The following is a 17,496-nucleotide window of genomic DNA, read 5'->3' as shown; positions in this document are numbered from 1 at the left end:
GATGTTGTATGTGCAGTAACAATGTTTCTAAGAATATGGCTGTGTGATGTTTCTGAACGTTTAGTGGAGGTGTAACGTTTTGGAGCTCGCGATGATGGTTTTGGGTATTGTAGTTGCTGTTAGTGCATGGATATTGAGGTTATTGTAGTTGCTGTCACTGCGTGTATGTTGATGGTATTGTGGTTACCATTCGTGTATGTATCATGGATGAAAAAAATATAACTGCGAGAAGCGGCGTCTAACAGTCTGGTTAGCCAAACCACAAACAAGGAGACCTGATCAGAGACCGGGCCGATAAAACATTTATCCTCAAAACTACATAAGGGTAACCTAAAGGTAGGACAGGTAATTTCCTCCACAATTTATGAAGCAAACTTACTGATTATTGCAGTATATTTTATGGTGTTCTGGCTTGCTACACAAGGGGGGGGGGAAAGACTCAGGAATTCTAAAATACTGAAGCATTAGATTTAACTGCAGCAATTATTTAATTGGCGAGAGGTTGAAATACGTTTTAATATAACATCTGAACCCCATATTATCATTGAGGTTGAGGGATCTCTTCTATCAATAAAAAAATCTTTGCGATATTGAGGTTTCTAGCTCATCACGTGAGGTGTGTGTGTGTGTGTGTGCGCGTGTGTATACTCACCTATTTGTGCATGAAATACAAGCTAATAATGAAATTATTAGTGGCTTTATATAATTTACATTATGTACCTTCGAAAACTTCACTGTATTATGCTTCAAATGTGTGCATTTTATATACAGTATATATTATTTATATATTATATATATATATATATATATATAATTATTATTATTATAATAATATAATTATTATTATACGGTGGTCTTCGACCTTTACTAATAATCGAGGGATCTAGGTTAAAATTTGGACAGGACAGAAATGGTTGGGCACGTTTCCTTCACCTGATGCTGCTCCCTCACCTAGCTGTAAATTGGTACTCGGAATTTAGTAAACCTTTGTGGGTTGCATCCTGGAGATGGTCAGTATTTGGCTGAGGCTAAAGGGATACCTTGATAACCCAGTGTTAGGCTTTTTGCCTTCGACAACAGGAGTTAAACAGTGAACAGCAGTAGTCCACTAGCACTGAATAACACGCCCACCTTTAATAATAGCTGGTCAGCTGTTTCAACTAGGAGAATCAAACAAATACATAGAATTTAATATTTAAATGCTTTTGAAACACAGACATGAGAATTACAATAAGAAATTAGTATAAATTTTGAAATAATTTTATACACATTGCTGTGTCAGGAGCATCTTTGTCTTGAAGGACTAAATTATCACACTTAAACTCTAACTGGCAATTTATGATAACATTAGGTTAGAAGAGGAACCAGCACAAACTTAGTCCAGATGATTGTTGTTCATGGCAGACAGTCACACTAATGTGGCTGAAAATTAAACACCTAACCCATACATCTGAAGATAAAGGAAGACCATTATCAAGTCGTGTAGTGATCGACAACGGGCCGAAATGTCGCCAGTTCTTTTATTTTCAGATTTGTGGGCTGGGTGTCTAATGGTTCATGATGACCTTTCAAAGAATGCGAATGAACAATGCAAGCAACAGCTTGTAATAGGTGGTTTGTAAACCGTTCTTCTACAAATTGTTTATAAACACTTTCTGCGGTCATATGCACTGAGTTATTTATACTAAAAAAATGGGTAAATTTGCTTGCCAGTTCCGCGCTAGAAATTATTTGAAATTTTAATTAACAAACAATCAACTAAACTGCTACAATTTGTCAAGAATTGATGTACACCTTTTACTATATTCTTCAAAGGAAAATATTTCTGGTGTACTTCGATAAATTTGGTTTAGAGAATAGAGGAATGATGCAACCAACGGCACATTAACTGGTTGAACCCACATGAAGCTCACCAAGTACACAGTCTATCCTGTGACATCTCTAGGTGGAAAATACAGTAATTATAACATTGACATCATCGCTTACCAGATTACAGCACTAACAACATCTCTTACCATTAAGTGGTTAATGGAGGTACAAACTTGTATGTTAGAAAGTAATTGCTGCTGTAAGCTTGACAATAGGCACAAAACTCTCTATTCAGTTATTTTATAATACACTTTTTTATTATATGTACAGGTTAATACATTAATTTGGAAGCTAGTTATATAGTTTTCTAGATATACATAATATTTGCTACAATAGAACTCTATGAAATGGCTCATTGTGCTATACAAAAATAACATAAAAGTATTTACTTACATTATATATATTTGTTTAAATCCCATACTTCATGAACAAATTGCTCATCATAGTTTCGTACAAGCACTTTATTAAATTTGGAATACAGTATTGAAAATCAGTAAAAGAATCAAGTCTTAACCTTTATGATACGCTTAATAATAATAAAAAAGACTATTATTTCTCCAGCAATGACTTTAAATACGCTTAAAAGTACGCATTTTCCCATATGCAGTCTTATATAATTTCTGCAATTCCCTATAAATGATAGTATAGTAAAACCTTTAATCACTCCTGGAATTGGGTGACCAGACAGTTTCGAAATCTAATATGAATTATTAAGAGAAGAAATGAAGGCGTGAGCAGCTTCAACCTTGCAAGAGTTTGTATCGCAGCAGTTAATCACCTGGGCACACCTTGGTTCTGCAAAATCAATTAATTGTTTTAAGAATGATAATGTTAATAAGGATTTGTGAAATACACACGAGCTATTAATACACCCACGCTATGAACACACGATCTATTAATAGACGATCTATTAATACGAACATAAAATTTATAAAACTAAGATTCTACTCTGTGTATATAGAGTATTGTGCAAGCTGGGCAGCGAGAGGAGAATGAGGAGTGTATGGTGGAAAGTATGGTGGTATGTGGGGGTTATTTGTGCAGGTGGGTCTATAGGTAGGCGCCCTGTGTATAAGGTATTACGTAGCCACTGTATTGTACTAGGCTACATGGAAATGAGGTGTATAGCGTACTTTTATAACAGTAACTGCGGGGGGAATCAGGTATAGCGCTTCATACCCATCGACTAGCACTGATGCACCTGATTTTTATTTGTTTAAGTTTACTGCTGTTCGAGTTCTTTCCCGATTCTGGCCTTCAAAGTTGAAGATAAGAAGTGGCTTCCACGACGTTGTCTTTCAGTGCATTCCACTTGTTTACGACCCGCACAGTTCACAAGTATTTCCCTTGCATTTCTTCGATTCCTTTGTGTTTGCAGCGTGCACCCATGTCCTCTTGTCCTACTTACTTGAGGATGTCTATATCATGTGCGATGATACTAAAGAGATATGATTTATGTGTTGTGTCTGGGGGGGGGAACAACAACCCAAAATTCCACGCCAGCCACGGATTTAGATCCATCACTAACTATGGCAAGTGACTGGGTAAGCAAACTGAAATGTTCCAGGAAAAGATGCTTTGAACTCTCTATAGAAGAGTTCATTTTCCCAGTTTTTGTTTCTGCCTATTTCACTGCTTACTATGGTTTCAGTGTATTTCCATATGTTAACTCTTATGGCTTCCATGTGGTGGTTTTGTATTGTGAAGAAGGATAGGTCTATCATAAAAAAAATTAGTCAATAAATAATCATCGCATCAATAATTCAACCCGTTTAATAATTATAACCTAATATAGTTCGGTATTTGTCTCCACCGCCCCCTCCCCTCCCACATTAAGTAGTATCTTATTTTATTCCTTAACACTGCTTTAATTGAAATGCAAATGGACATTTATTTATATAATCCTTAAATACATCATCTTCAAAAACAAAAAAAATCTAATAACGATCCTCGTGTTTACCATTTATAACAAGAAAACAAGGGTAGGCTTGTAAAAACAAAGTGTTAGCTAAATACTGCCCCCCTACGCTAGCAAGTGGGTAGCGTGCCCCTGACAAAAATAATGCAATACAATCTTTGTAATGTTTTACCTCTAGATGTACTCTTAGTACTGCAAGGAGTACATGATGAGAGGCACGAGGAGGAGGAGGAGAGGGTTTATGAGCTTGCTCACGGCAGAGTTACATAGATCATCATCACAACACTTTATCATCTTCGCCAGCGCGTTGTCGTCCGGAATTTGAATACCTGCGATGATTGATGGTAATTAGGTATAAGAATTGTTGCAATATATAGAGTTGAGCGTCTGGTACTCAACTACATTGTGACTATTGCTCAAGAATTATTGTTAATAATTTATGCATGAAGGCAGGGGGCATAGATCTTACATGAAGGCAGGGGGGCATAGATTTTACATGAAGGCAGGGGGCATAGATCTTACATGAAGGCAGGGGGCATAGATCTTACATGAAGGCAGGGGGTATATATCTTACATGAAGGCAGGGGGCATAGATCTTACATGAAGGCAGGGGGCATAGATCTTACATGAAGGCAGGGGGCATAGATCTTACATGAAGGCAGGGGGCATAGATCTTACATGAAGGCAGGGGGCATAGATCTTACATGAAGGCAGGGGGACATATAGAGTTTTAAATGTGCAATATTAATTACATAAATAATGACAATTTTACTGTTAAAGTCTTGTATTAAAGTCTTGACATTGCCATTAATTAGTTAATATGGATGACTTATCTGTACTCAAAAGATGTAACGCAAATGATGTTTTCGAAAGTTTTAGTCGTCAATGAGATTTACTATAACCGTCAACAGCAAACTAATCCATGTGTAAAGATGCAATAAATTATTCATACAATTGTTCCTAAAAAATATCAAAAGGAAATTTCAGTTTTTAAGAGTTATATCACCTGCTTCCTTTATACTGAAAGTGCGATAAAATAATAATAATATTAATACTTTAGTCATAAGAATGTGTGTACAAGGAAGACAAAAGGACATCTGTAGGCACAGCGGTTACACATAAACATGAAGCCACTACTACGCAAAGCGTTTCGGGTTAAACAGAATAATTTAGATAATAATTATTTATATGTATGACGGGGTAAACACTTAATACTAAATGAAAAGTACGGTAACATATGTCCAAGAGAGAGATATAACAATGATACGCAATAAAAAGGTGATTCTTAACGATGTTAGGCATAGACATTATAGAATCTGTAGTTCAAACAGCAATACAGAAAAAGTATTTACCATTATGGTTTCTTTGCCACAAATTCGAGTTTGCTTAATTTATGGTCTTTGTACTAATGAACAACTGTTAATAATCTTACCTGTATCCACACTACCAAGATAGGTCCTGATGGTGTTTAAGGCAATGGTGGCATCCCGGTCAAAGGTTCTCAAACCGCACGCGTTACTGCGTCCACAAGCCTTTTCTATCCGGCCAGGAAGGTCAAGTTTCTGAAATATTGATAATAAATATTAGAACACGTGACATTATACAATTACTATGCAGTTGATTTGATTGTTGTGGTGAAGACATTTGTTACTTTCCCATGTCCACTTTATGTAAATTTACCCGAGGGTCACTACCTTTAGTGGTCTCGACGGGGACAGGAAGCCGGTGGCTTGTCAATGGTATCCTTCCCATTTGCCCTGTTAAATCATGGGATTAGTATGTAAAGTGATGCACTAGTACTGACCATGCAGACATCGTATTCAGGATTACATCCCTGAACGTTTCCAACAGAGGTACCACAGTTGCTACACTGGTAACACTTAATGGCAGAGGTCACGGACACTAGTGCTAGCACCACCACCACCACACTTGTCCACTGCGGCACCATTTTCAAGGATGACCTTCAACTGTTGCTGCTGTTGCTCTAGAAGTCACTGCTACTTCTGTTGATGAAAGTACATTATATAATATTAAAAATACATTAATACAAATCATTGTATAGTACAATATTGTACATCAGTAAAATAAGTAAAGGTCTGTCAACTAAAATTACTCATTAATATTAATAAATATACATTAGTCATTAATATATGCAAACTTCGTCAGGCTTTTCCAAAGATCACTAGAGGTGTTTTTTCTCTAGTACAGCATATATCCCTTTACAGCCCATTATAACTCCTAAAGGTGGAGTGTCTATTACATACTAATACCGTACCATCACTCATCTCCTAATGCGCTTCCATAGCACAATGGTCTACATTCTCGGCTCAGAAGTGAGGCACCCGGGTTCAATCCTCGTGCAGGATAGAAACGGTTGTCTATGTTTTCTTTCACCTGATGCCTCTTTTTCACCTAGCCGTTAAATAGGTACCCGGGAGCTGGGCACATGTTGTGGGAAGACATCCTGGGGAGGGGGGAGGGGCAGGATAGTCACCTGGGACCTCGACAAGCAAAGTACAAGCTTCCTATTTTAGAAACCGGAATTAATTGTTACTAAATTTAACTTGTTGTGTTTTTCTTCGCCGATTTTCTGCAGTTACTCCATTTCTGTTAGGTTATTTTGACATTTCTTCCTGTCCAATGCTGAAGTTATCTTTCAATTTCTTTTTTGGAAGAATTTGAACAAATTGTCAGCCATCTTGCACGAAGACTATCATAACATCTCTCCGGCTTCTCTGTTCTCAGAGCATCACAGCTGCTTTCTCACACAGTCTACTTCTTTTATTAGTCAACTTCTTTTTAGTGAACTAGCCATGTTTGGTTTGTGATAGCCTAACACTAAACCATAGTTCTTTAATTTCCCATACGGCTGGAGCAATTGCGCTCTGTAATGGTTAATATGTGTGGCTAAATCTATCTCGTTATTGATACCTTGTTCAGTTCATTTGAGAGCGTATTCACAACGTTGAGTTTTAGTATTAAATCGAATTGATTCGTAAATATAGATACTTGTGAGCCGTTACTTCTCATAGTAGGTTACAATTATAACGTTGGTTACCATAACGTTAAAAAACGCTACCTGTTAATTGCAGTTCATGGTAAATCATTCATCATCTCCCCCCCCCCCCACAACTTCTCTATCACGTGAACAGTGTATTCATACAATTATTTGCTCTGTATGTATAAGACGGAAGGTAATAAGTACAGTGTAATGAAACAGTCACTTGTTCAGGTGTGTTGGAATGTTAATATCTGAGGGATTTCTACCCTCTGCGGGTCGCGTGGCTGGGAGTTCCCCACATCCAAGACCGTGTGTCATGGGGAGGCACCGGAATACTATTAAAAAAACAGAATAAGCCGTAGTACTGATAACAGCCACCAGTGTTCCAGTAGTTGGAAAAGGAGTAAATCAGTACATCACCATCTGCTCCCTCTTACCTGGAACCCCTTGTAGTAATTCCCTGCTCATGATCTACAGATTCTGCTTAAAACACTTATATATATTTTGTAAATAACAATTCAAATTCAGTTTGTTGTCAATGTGAACATCAAAGGAATTGTCCATCTGCTGTTTCTCAATTTGGGTATTATTAATTAATGCTTCCCTTTTAATAAATGCGGTACCCTTCAATAGCCTTTATTTTGCTTTATATTTAATTTGTTCATGTGCAGGCGTCGTTATACTCTGACTTCTTTGAATACCATAATCCGCTAGACCAGCCCTTAAAAACTCATAAGAAATATGCTATATAGAGCAGTGTATACGGGTCAGCTGGGTAGTAGGAAGAATAAGTGTTGTTTTGCACGGAGTCATACAAAGAAGGCGTGCTTGCTCTGTCTTCCAGCCTACACGGTAAATGGCTCATCTTTCTCATAAGACTTCCCCTCCCACCCCCCCCAAGTGATTCACTCGCTGGAAGTGAAACCTCACAGGCTGTATTGTCATGCAAATACTTTTATATCTGCATTGTCATACACATACACGTGCACTGAATTGTCATAAACATTGTACTGAATTGTCATAAACATTGTACTGAATTGTCATACACAGACATACACTGCATTATCATACAAATAGGTACATTTATCATACAGATACATACACTGTACGTATTTGTCATAAAGATGTGTATATTGTCATAGAGATGCGTACATTGTATCATCATACAGATACGTTCACTGTATTGTCTTAAAGATATGTACACCATTGTTATTCACATACAATGTATTGTCATTTAGGTACGTACGCTATTGTCATACAGATACACACACTGTATTGTCATACAAATATGTACACTGTATTTTACAAATCATGAATGAACCACGTCAAGAGAAAATACACCTATGTCTCGAGCAAATGTAAGAAAATTGGAAATTACAATTTAATGAAAATTAAACAACAAGCGTCTAATACACATCTAAAAGCATCTAACATGGGCGGTGGTTCTCCGGACCTCCTACTGATGATGAGCTCCGCGAACCAGCCTCAGCTTGTTGTCAGCGGAACACCGGTGTAGCCATAGGGGGGGAGGGGGGCTGGGCTGGTTATGTCTGGATCACTGGTGTAGCCATGGGGGTGGGGAGGGCTGGTTATGTCTGGATCACTGGTGTAGCCATGGGGGTGGGGAGGGCTGGTTATGTCTGGATCACTGGTGTAGCCATGGGGGTGGGGAGGGCTGGTTATGTCTGGATCACTGGTGTAGCCATTGGAGGGGGGCCTGAGGGGAGTGGGATGTGTCACTCCCATGGCACAACCATGGGAGTGGATCGCTGGTGTACCAAACAAGGAGGTGGGGGGGGGGAGGGGCTGAGCTAGTAGTGTCTGGATCTGTTAAATCATTTGTGTATCTTGTAGCTCTCGTGCGCATGTGCCAAGTCCGTGAGGTTCATACTTATAACCTTGTGTCAACACAAGCGCGTGGCGCAAAACACACAACCCAACCCTCACATGAAATGCAAGAGAGGAGGTTTCGGTCCGTCCTGGAGCCTTATTAAGTCGTGGCGTAGCAAAGGTGGAGGAGGAGTCAGTGTAAGGTCAGAAGGAAGATCAGGTGAAAGGAGGGAACTGCAAGTGGAGAGGTAGAGTATGAAAACCGAGATAACATTAGAATATAACAATGTTCTGCTGAAGGGCTGATAACTGAAGTAGTTCCCTACACGAAGAAAGGAAAACAATAACATATAAACAAATTAGAAAAGGATAGAGAAACGTAAAAAGCAATAAAACGAAATAAGACAAAGATAATCAAAATAAAGACAAGGAGATAGGAACAGAAGAGATAGAATGAGAGCACAGAGGGTCCAGAAATTGGTCAGATCATGCTTGCTAAGACTAAAGTATTTAACTGTGTACTGAGAAAGACACGAGTCAACAGAAACAAATCCTGGGCCAGGAAGCATAAAGTATTTACGCAACCACTTACGAAACCTGTACATCTTTCAACAGTCATGGCCTTTTTGTTTACATTTATTAAAAAGTTTAGGAGCTTCGAAACTTCTCAACCCTAGATTATTGTTATAAACAATCTCGAAGTGCTTTGGAAATCATAAACTGGTTAATAAATGTGAACAAAAATCACTATAATTGAGGAAAGATGTAAAGGTTCCTTTAGGTTATCTTGAGATGATTTCGGGGCTTAGCGTCCCCGCGGCCCGGCCCTCAACCAGGCCTCCTTTTTGTTACACACCCCCAGGAAGCAGCCCGTAGCAGCTGTCTAACTCCCAGGTACCCATTTACTGCTAGGTAACAGGGGCATCAGGATGAAAGAAACAATGCCCATTTGTTTCCGCCTCCACTAGGGATCGAACACGGAACCTCAGGACTACGAATCCGAAGCGCTGTCCACTCCGCTGTCAGGCCCCGAGGTTTCGCAAGTGTACAGGTTTCTGTACAGAAAGATGTACAGGTTTCGCATTCATCAAGCATTTACGCACCGTAAATGCTTGACGAATCCAAGCCCTGGACTAAGGTTCATGTTGGGCGCTTTACTTGATTTTATGTTCTAATGTTTGCTTGGTTTTCATGCTTTACTCTGGCAGTTCACCGCCTTACTCTTCACCTTCTCTGACCTTGTACTGACGTCCTCTCCACCCTTGCTATGTCACGACTAGATAATGGCCCAGGACAGACCGAAACTTTCTCACTTTTGGCACGCTCCTGTTCACTCCAGGGACCCCCAGTACACATACCGTTCACTCCAGGGACCTCCGGTACACCATGTTCATTCCAGGGACCTCCAGTGCACACCCCGCCGTTCACTCCAGGGACCTTCGGTACACCATGTTCACTCCAGGGACCCCTGACATACACTCACACACACACTCACACACACACACACACACACACACCTGAGACCTGGAACTTCAAGAACAAGAAGTCATAGATTTAAATTAACTAAACAAAGATGCCGAAGAAATATAAGAAAATTCACTTTCGCAAACAGTGGTAGACGGCTGGACCAAGTTAGGCGAGAAGGTGGTGGAGGCCAAAACCGTCAGTAGTTTCAAAGCGTTATATGACAAGAGTGCTGGGTAGACGGGACACCACGAGCGTAGCTCTCATCCTGTAACTACACTTAGGTAATTACACGTGTGTGTGTGTAATTACACTTAGCTAATTACACACACACCAACCGTGTCCAAATTTTCCCTTTCTCCCACACTATATATTCCCAGCAACCCTCCACACACCTGGCGAACAAAAGTACTAATACATAATGTATTGAACTTGCCCTACGTCTTCCTGCATTTTTTTTTAGAGCATAACAGGATAATTTCTATACAATTGCCCCTTCAGAGCTACTAGCCAAAACGGTGTACAAAGAAGCTACTCTCTAATGCTCAATTTATACTTTGTCCCATACTTCCTCTCCAGTGTATACTGGAGAGGAAGTATATCATACTGTATATATTTTGTTATTTCGTCATTCAGGAATTAGTGGCGCGGTCGAAAATTATTGAACAAGAGAACGAAAGGGATAGAACGGGAACAATAGATGCAATATGCTATCTCTGACTTCATTAGTTTCTGTTTTCGAAAGACTGAGTGCTTTCCAACCCTCATGTTATGGTAATTGACAATGTTGAAATGTGTGAGAGAGGTGACCGTGACGTACGAGTGTGTGTGGGGAGAGTGATATCATGGCGCGAGTTGCTCAAGCAGGCCACAAGCCCCTGGGGACGCCACTCAACACATAACAAACGGATCCCCCACGTGTTTCCTCTATAGAACAAAGGACCTGAATTATTTAAGCCTCTAGATGTATCCGGAGACGACCAGTTTAGTAATTGGATAAAATGTACACCAGCCGGATGCCGGTACAGGTGTTGGGGAGACCCAGACGCCATTCTTTCTTGGGAATTACTGTATTGTCGAACTTCTTGTATTATTATGTTGTGTATGACAAATATAACTTGGTATACTGTAAATTTGTTGAGAGGGCATGGATGACTAGTTACCTTAAACCGCAGGATTGTTGAATTGTGCAACATAATATGTATAAGAACATAAGAATAAAGGATACTGCAGAAGATCTCTTGGTCCATACCCGGCAGCTTCTATATATTTCCCATTAAACTCATTCATATGTACAAATCCACAAGGGCCTTGATGCGTGTCATTCATATGTGGGATTGCAGGACTGTTTAAGCATAAGTTAGTTATATGTGAATGCGTTTGCGTTGATATAAATAGGAGCTACCTTGTATGAGCCAATAGGCTTTTCTGAAGATCCATTAAATCCTTATGTTATCACATAATGTGTTGCGCTTGTATTATTCTCCCTTTCACTCCCAGAGGTATCAGTAGGTCGCTTTCTTATGCTTTATTTCTTTTGTTGAAAACGGGAGATTGTCAGAAATGTGTCACACTTTGTTTTATGGTAAGGTAATTTTGAAGAGAAAGTGTCAAGTCGGTATGATTATACAGTACTGTACTTGGAAGGGATATGAGAGTAAGGAGTTGGGAACACTTCGTTTAAGCCATGTGTCCATAAGGGATCCCTTAAGAGTCTGTCTTAAAGCTGTGTCAAATACGCAGAACATATATTAACTAGAATACATGCAAAAATATTTGTTTTGATATATTTTCCTGGATGAAGTTCACCTATTAATGATGATGTGATAAAAGTTAAGAATCAATCGAGGTTAGTCAGAATTGAATTTCAATTAGAGTTGTTGAATCAGAGTAGAATCACAAAGATCAAATTATAAAATCACAAAAATCCCATTACAGCTGAGGTTCATGGGGAAGACCCAGAGACCCAGAGCTGTATCTTGGCCACTTGTCTGCCACAACCTCGCCTCCTGTGAGACCAAATGTTTCTGGATGGGTCCCACCTGACTCAGTGGAGTGTGGAGATGCGGAGGACTTCATCAGAATCTTGATCGTGTGTGTGTTTCATTACATGATTAAACTTTAAAGTACTAATTTAGAAAGCCAAGTTACCAAACAGTTTTTCAGCAGTGAATAACTAATAAATATGCTGGTGTGTAGCCTTGGCGCTGCGGTGCGAGGCATTACAATTAGCAGAGCAAGCAACAACTGCCTCGGTCCGCAGCAGTTGGTGTATGAACATCCTGCTGTGGCACAGGAAATTATTGTCATCTTGCTGAAACATTCCTAGATTACATTCTCAAATGCAAAGATCACTAAGGCGTGTTAAAACCGTGGACAATAAACAGGCACATGAAGATGATGCCGGGGAATGGGATACCAGCTGTATAAGGTGGCGACGTACAGGCCCAGCGCATGACGCACTCCGCCTTACGCGATCATTCCTCATGCGTCGTTGCTCTATTACGCCACCACTAAGCTTAGTATTAGTAACATCTAGTTCGCAACCATTAAGCTTAGTATTGGTAACATCTAGATGACTCGTAGATATGTGGCTCCTCTTCCATGGTAATGTGGTATATACAATAGCTAGTGTAGACTGCATGTTTTAATATTTATTAAGTTTTGATAAAGTTGTCAGTGTATTATGTTTCCCGAAGGCTGATAGGCAATTCAAGGTTATACTTTTCTCACTTAAGAAAATATGATTTGGCCTGAGGTCTATCAGCCTCTAGAGGCTTATAAAGGCCACCACAATAGCTTACTGATCAACCAGCAAGTATACTTTAGTCCTGGACATAGTCCAGGACTACAGGAAACTTAGTGCAATTCACTGAAAGGAGGGTATGTTATGCCCCGCCGCTTATTGTGAGGTCAGCTGCTGCACCTCGTGCAGCAGCTGCACGAGGTGAGGTAACCCTGCACCGTGAGGTCGTGCAGGGATATCACCAGCCCGTCCTCTTCTTGAACCAACTACATTTTTTTTACGCAATCGACCCCTGCCTAGAAATTGTGGTTTAGGGAAATTAAAAAAACACCCTTAATATTGATGCTTTTAGGGACTAATGTGTACCGGCTCCGCTAGGCTGTTTTGATGCCTCTAGTTAGGGTAATCAATAGTATTTTTTACGGAGGGGAAATCGAGACAACGAGTACTACCACCACCGTATTTGATTTGGAAGGAGTTCTCCATCAAAACATTATTATGGCTTAAGGCATTGTGTTGCCTCAAGCCGAAGCTTGGGTATGTCTTGGCCTATCGTCTTGGGTAGATAAAGAGGGTTAGTTATTTGGAAATGTATGATTTTCATGGTGAAGGAAACCGCCAATGATCTTTCTCTTCTTCAAACTTGTAAACCTGATAAATGCAAAGTTCACTTTCAGTTTTAGCCTCTATATTTGAGTGATTTAGCCACTTTATCATTTTGAGTGATAATATTCGATAAAGAAGGCTTTGAGGGCGTCTGTGCAGAAGTAATTTTGACCTATTTATTCTATTCAAATTAAAGTATTGACTTTGGTGACATGCCCATTGATGCTCCTGAGATAGAGTTCCTTCCTTACGTTGAGTAACTTAGTTGTGGAGATATTCGAATTAGTAATGACTATATTTTGTCAAACACTCCAAGTATTCAGACATAAGAGTAAGCAAAGGTGTGTCATGATTAAAAACTTAACTAATTTATATATATATGCAATATACAAACTTTTCGCAATTCAGACATTTGTTCCATACCCAGTAAGATAGCTCACCACAACCTTGAGAACCCTGAGACCCTCTCAACATTGACGGCGTAGTCTGTTTGCAACATGACCATACAGTGAAACCTCAAGGCCAAAGTATCCGAATCTAATTACAAAGTCAACCCAAGAACCATTGTGTAGTAATATCTGTTTTCTTAAGCGAGATGGGTATGACGTGTGTCAGGTATATGGTTGAATGTGTTCCTGGTGTTAGTATACTCAATGGTAAGGATCGTATCAGCGTAGGCTATGTTGTGATCGTTGGGTTTTCTAGGCACAGAGCTTGTGGAGATAGATATGACTTCGGTTTCACCATTCTGTTGATTTCCGAAATGAAGTAGATCATAATTCACTGTGTCGGGGGACAGGAAGCCAGTGTGTTATCAAACACGTTAGTTTTTCTTATCGAGGCCACATTTAGTGATATGGCCACATCCTACGAGAACCTGAGAACTCTTACCACCAAACCACAGCATCACCTGCAATTCTTACCCACGGTGGTTGGGCCACCGATCTTTCATCTCCCCTCTTCACCTCGTCTCCAGTTCCTAACTCAAGATTTCTGCCTCCTCGCCCCTGTCTTCAACCCCCTGCTTGCCTGTTCTAGGGCCTTGAAACCTGAAACCACATCCTGCGCGTCAAATATAGAAACGGATGATGATGTCGCGAATAATACATACATGACGGAACAGTATTTTCACCTGATGCCATCAACGACCACTAGTTTGAAATTCGAATAAGGAAGGTTCCTGGATGGTGTGGTGGGGGTGGTGGTGGGGGGGGGGTCGTGGCAGGTGACGCCTGCATGGTGGGGGTTGTGAGGGGGGAAACGGGGGGATCGGATGGTGAATTACAAGAGCAAGGGGGGATTAATGGGGCTTTGGGTGGGGGTGGGTAGGGAACGGATAGTCAAGAGCTGAGGAGTGAGCCTAGTGACGTGTGGAATACAAAATACTGTACTGTATTGTGTAATATCACGCACACTGTATTTGAAATAAACTATGAGCACAGCCAGAAATATTATGCACACCATGAATTATTCAAATTGTGTTTTTGTATTATCAGTTATGACTGGAACTCGTTATTTTTGTCCTCCAATACCATGCTCCTTCGTTCCATTTAATTCCAAAGCTCCCATGCTTCTTCGTTCCATTAATTCTAAAGCAAAACGGAAGAGAAGAAGGTACAGAAGTTTGCAACAAGACTAGAACCAGAGCTGAGCAATGAAAACTAAGGAGAGACTAAAGACTTTACCTCAACGCTAAAAATATAAAAAGGAAAAAGGCGACGTGACCGAAACTTACGGTGTTCTGAGGGATTGGTAAAGTACACAAAGAAAGAGATGGTAAAATCCAGTCACAAGAGAACATCGCAGAAAAAAATGGGCATACTGAATATGCATGCGAGTATGTATGAATTAATACGAGTACGTATGAATTCATACGAGTATGTATATGCAGCACTACTAAAATACAGAGGAGGCCGATAGAGTACATAACAAATTAATCTGTGATGTACTTAATGTTAAGGAAATGACACTATTTTACATAAAGTTGCGTAGTCAACACATGATGTGTATAGTCGGTACCTGGTGTGTATAGTTGACACCTGGCGTGTATAGTCGACACCTGGCGTGTATAGTCGACACCTGGCGTGTATAGTCGCCACCTGGCGTGTATAGTTGACACCTGGCGTGTATAGTTGACATCTGGCGTGTATAGTTGACACCTAGCGTGTATAGTTGACACCTAGCGTGTATAGTTGACACCTGGCGTGTATAGTTGACACTTGGTGTGTATAATTGACACCTGGTGTGTATAGTAGTCAACTAGTGTGGCTACTATACACGCAAGGTGTCGTATACGCCATACGACAAGTGTCAAGCATCATAGAGGTAGTAATGCATAGGTGTTAGTGGGGTGGTGGCGATGCGTAGGTGCTAGTGGGGTGGTGGCGATGCGTAGGTGCTAGTGGGGTGGTGGCGATGCGTAGGTGCTAGTGGGGTGGTGGCGATGCGTAGGTGCTAGTGGGGTGGTGGCAAGTCGTAGACGGTGGTGGCAGTGAGGTGGAGGTGATACGAATGTGATGGTTATTTAAAGTATAACTACCTATTATTTCAGGATGATTGTTATTTACAATATAAAGTATGAATATATTCTTATGTTTCTTCTACGCATTTGTATTTCCAGCGTATATCTATGTCTTGTCCAAATTTCGCTCAGTTTAACGATATTGCTCTGGCCCGTCTTGTCTCTTGCCCCCCACTTCTATATCGTCTGTGTCATATCCCCACCTCCCTTTGTTTTTCTTTTGTCGAGGGTTTTAGATTGCCTGCCTTTAACCTGTCATAATAGCTTAATCCTCTTAATTCAGTCTCTGACCTCTTTGCAAATATCTAGTTCAAGTTAAGTTTTGTGGTTCAAGAGGTCCAGTGGTGGACCTTTGTGAGGCCAGTATATATTGGCCAAGTGCCAAAATGATACTATAATGAAAGCGACATTTCGTTTCGTCCTGGACACTTATCAAGTGACTTTTTCTCTGGATATGACAGTGAACGCTGTGCTAAAGTCAAAAGCGCAGTTTGCACATATACTGCATGAATAAATTCTACTTACCTTAGTCTGCTAACACATCCCTCAAATCTGTCTCACCAGACAAAGCTCTTCGGATCTTCAACAATAGTCGAGCTTGCTGGAAAGTACACATTACAACTCCTTGTTTAAAACCTAAATTATTATGCACTTACCCTTTAGACATTCCCTTATGGGCCAATATACCTTTCGCAATTTTCCTTATTATGTTCTTATGAAACGACTGTGATATTGTCGTTAAAGCCTATCAAGTGCACGTGGGTAATAAGGCCGTGACACTAGCGTACTGATCCGCCAGCAAGTGTACTTTATTCCCGAACATTATTCAGGACTAAAGTAAACTCGGTGTATATACTCCGAGAAGCAGGGTACGCCTCTATGAGTATATATACATCCATGATATTGTTATCTTACCTCCTGAGTTCTTGAAGCTCGCGAGGAAGAAGAGAAGACTTGGAGAGCGCGGGAATGAAGGAGTTCGACGCACCAACTCGACTCGGGGACTGCGCAGGGTGTCAGAAGTCGCCTAAAGATGTCGACAAACTCACTGTCTGGCAACTGCCTCTGGTGGGCGAGGACGAATTACAACCTGAGGTCCATCCACCATTTCTAGTGGCCTCGATGGGCACAGGAAGCTGGCGGTGGCTTATGAGAGATTAAATGTTCAATTTCTCTCTCTCACCTCATACCCGTCCCGTGAGCGGTGGTGAAAAGGGTTAGGAGAGAAAAAGATCACCCCACGCTCCTGATATTTCTAGGGATTAGTTGTACAGTATATTGAATTAAAGTATAGTACTGTCTTGGCATTTACAACTCTGGTTCCGAGGCACTTGCAGTAACATGGCTGAAATAACAAATAATGTGTAGATAGGTTAATGGATATAATGGACAGGGACATGTATATTAGTGGGACTGGGTGGTTATAAATAGGTGCTGCCTCGTATAGGGCAATAGGCCTTCTGCAGTTACTTTAATTCGTATGTTATGTTTTAGGTTCGTTTTTTTTTCTTATACTTGATTTATTGCTGACAGTAGACTAA

General features: G+C 40.4%; 1 protein-coding gene and 1 long non-coding RNA gene across 4 annotated transcripts in view; one reads left to right on the top strand and one right to left on the bottom strand.

Moving 5' to 3' along the window:
- The window catches only part of LOC138355475 (uncharacterized), a 406,464-nt gene that overhangs the window by 14,971 nt on the left and 373,997 nt on the right, over nucleotides 1-17,496 (top strand). The gene's annotated exons all lie outside the window — the stretch shown is intronic.
- Nucleotides 1,183-17,029, bottom strand: LOC138355473 (uncharacterized). The gene is made up of 5 exons (XM_069310588.1): nucleotides 16,871-17,029; nucleotides 5,592-5,790; nucleotides 5,220-5,349; nucleotides 3,960-4,116; nucleotides 1,183-2,664 (listed from the first exon to the last, which is right to left on the bottom strand). Exons 2-4 carry the CDS (start codon nucleotides 5,733-5,735, stop codon nucleotides 3,974-3,976), a joined length of 417 nt encoding a protein of 138 aa, XP_069166689.1. The 5' UTR covers nucleotides 5,736-5,790; nucleotides 16,871-17,029; the 3' UTR covers nucleotides 1,183-2,664; nucleotides 3,960-3,973.

The sequence above is a fragment of the Procambarus clarkii genome, chromosome 67 (assembly GCF_040958095.1).
Source record: "Procambarus clarkii isolate CNS0578487 chromosome 67, FALCON_Pclarkii_2.0, whole genome shotgun sequence".
NCBI classification, from domain to species: Eukaryota; Metazoa; Arthropoda; class Malacostraca; order Decapoda; family Cambaridae; genus Procambarus; species Procambarus clarkii.
Note: the sequence above shows the minus strand (reverse complement) of the source record. Positions and strands in the feature narration are given on the sequence as shown.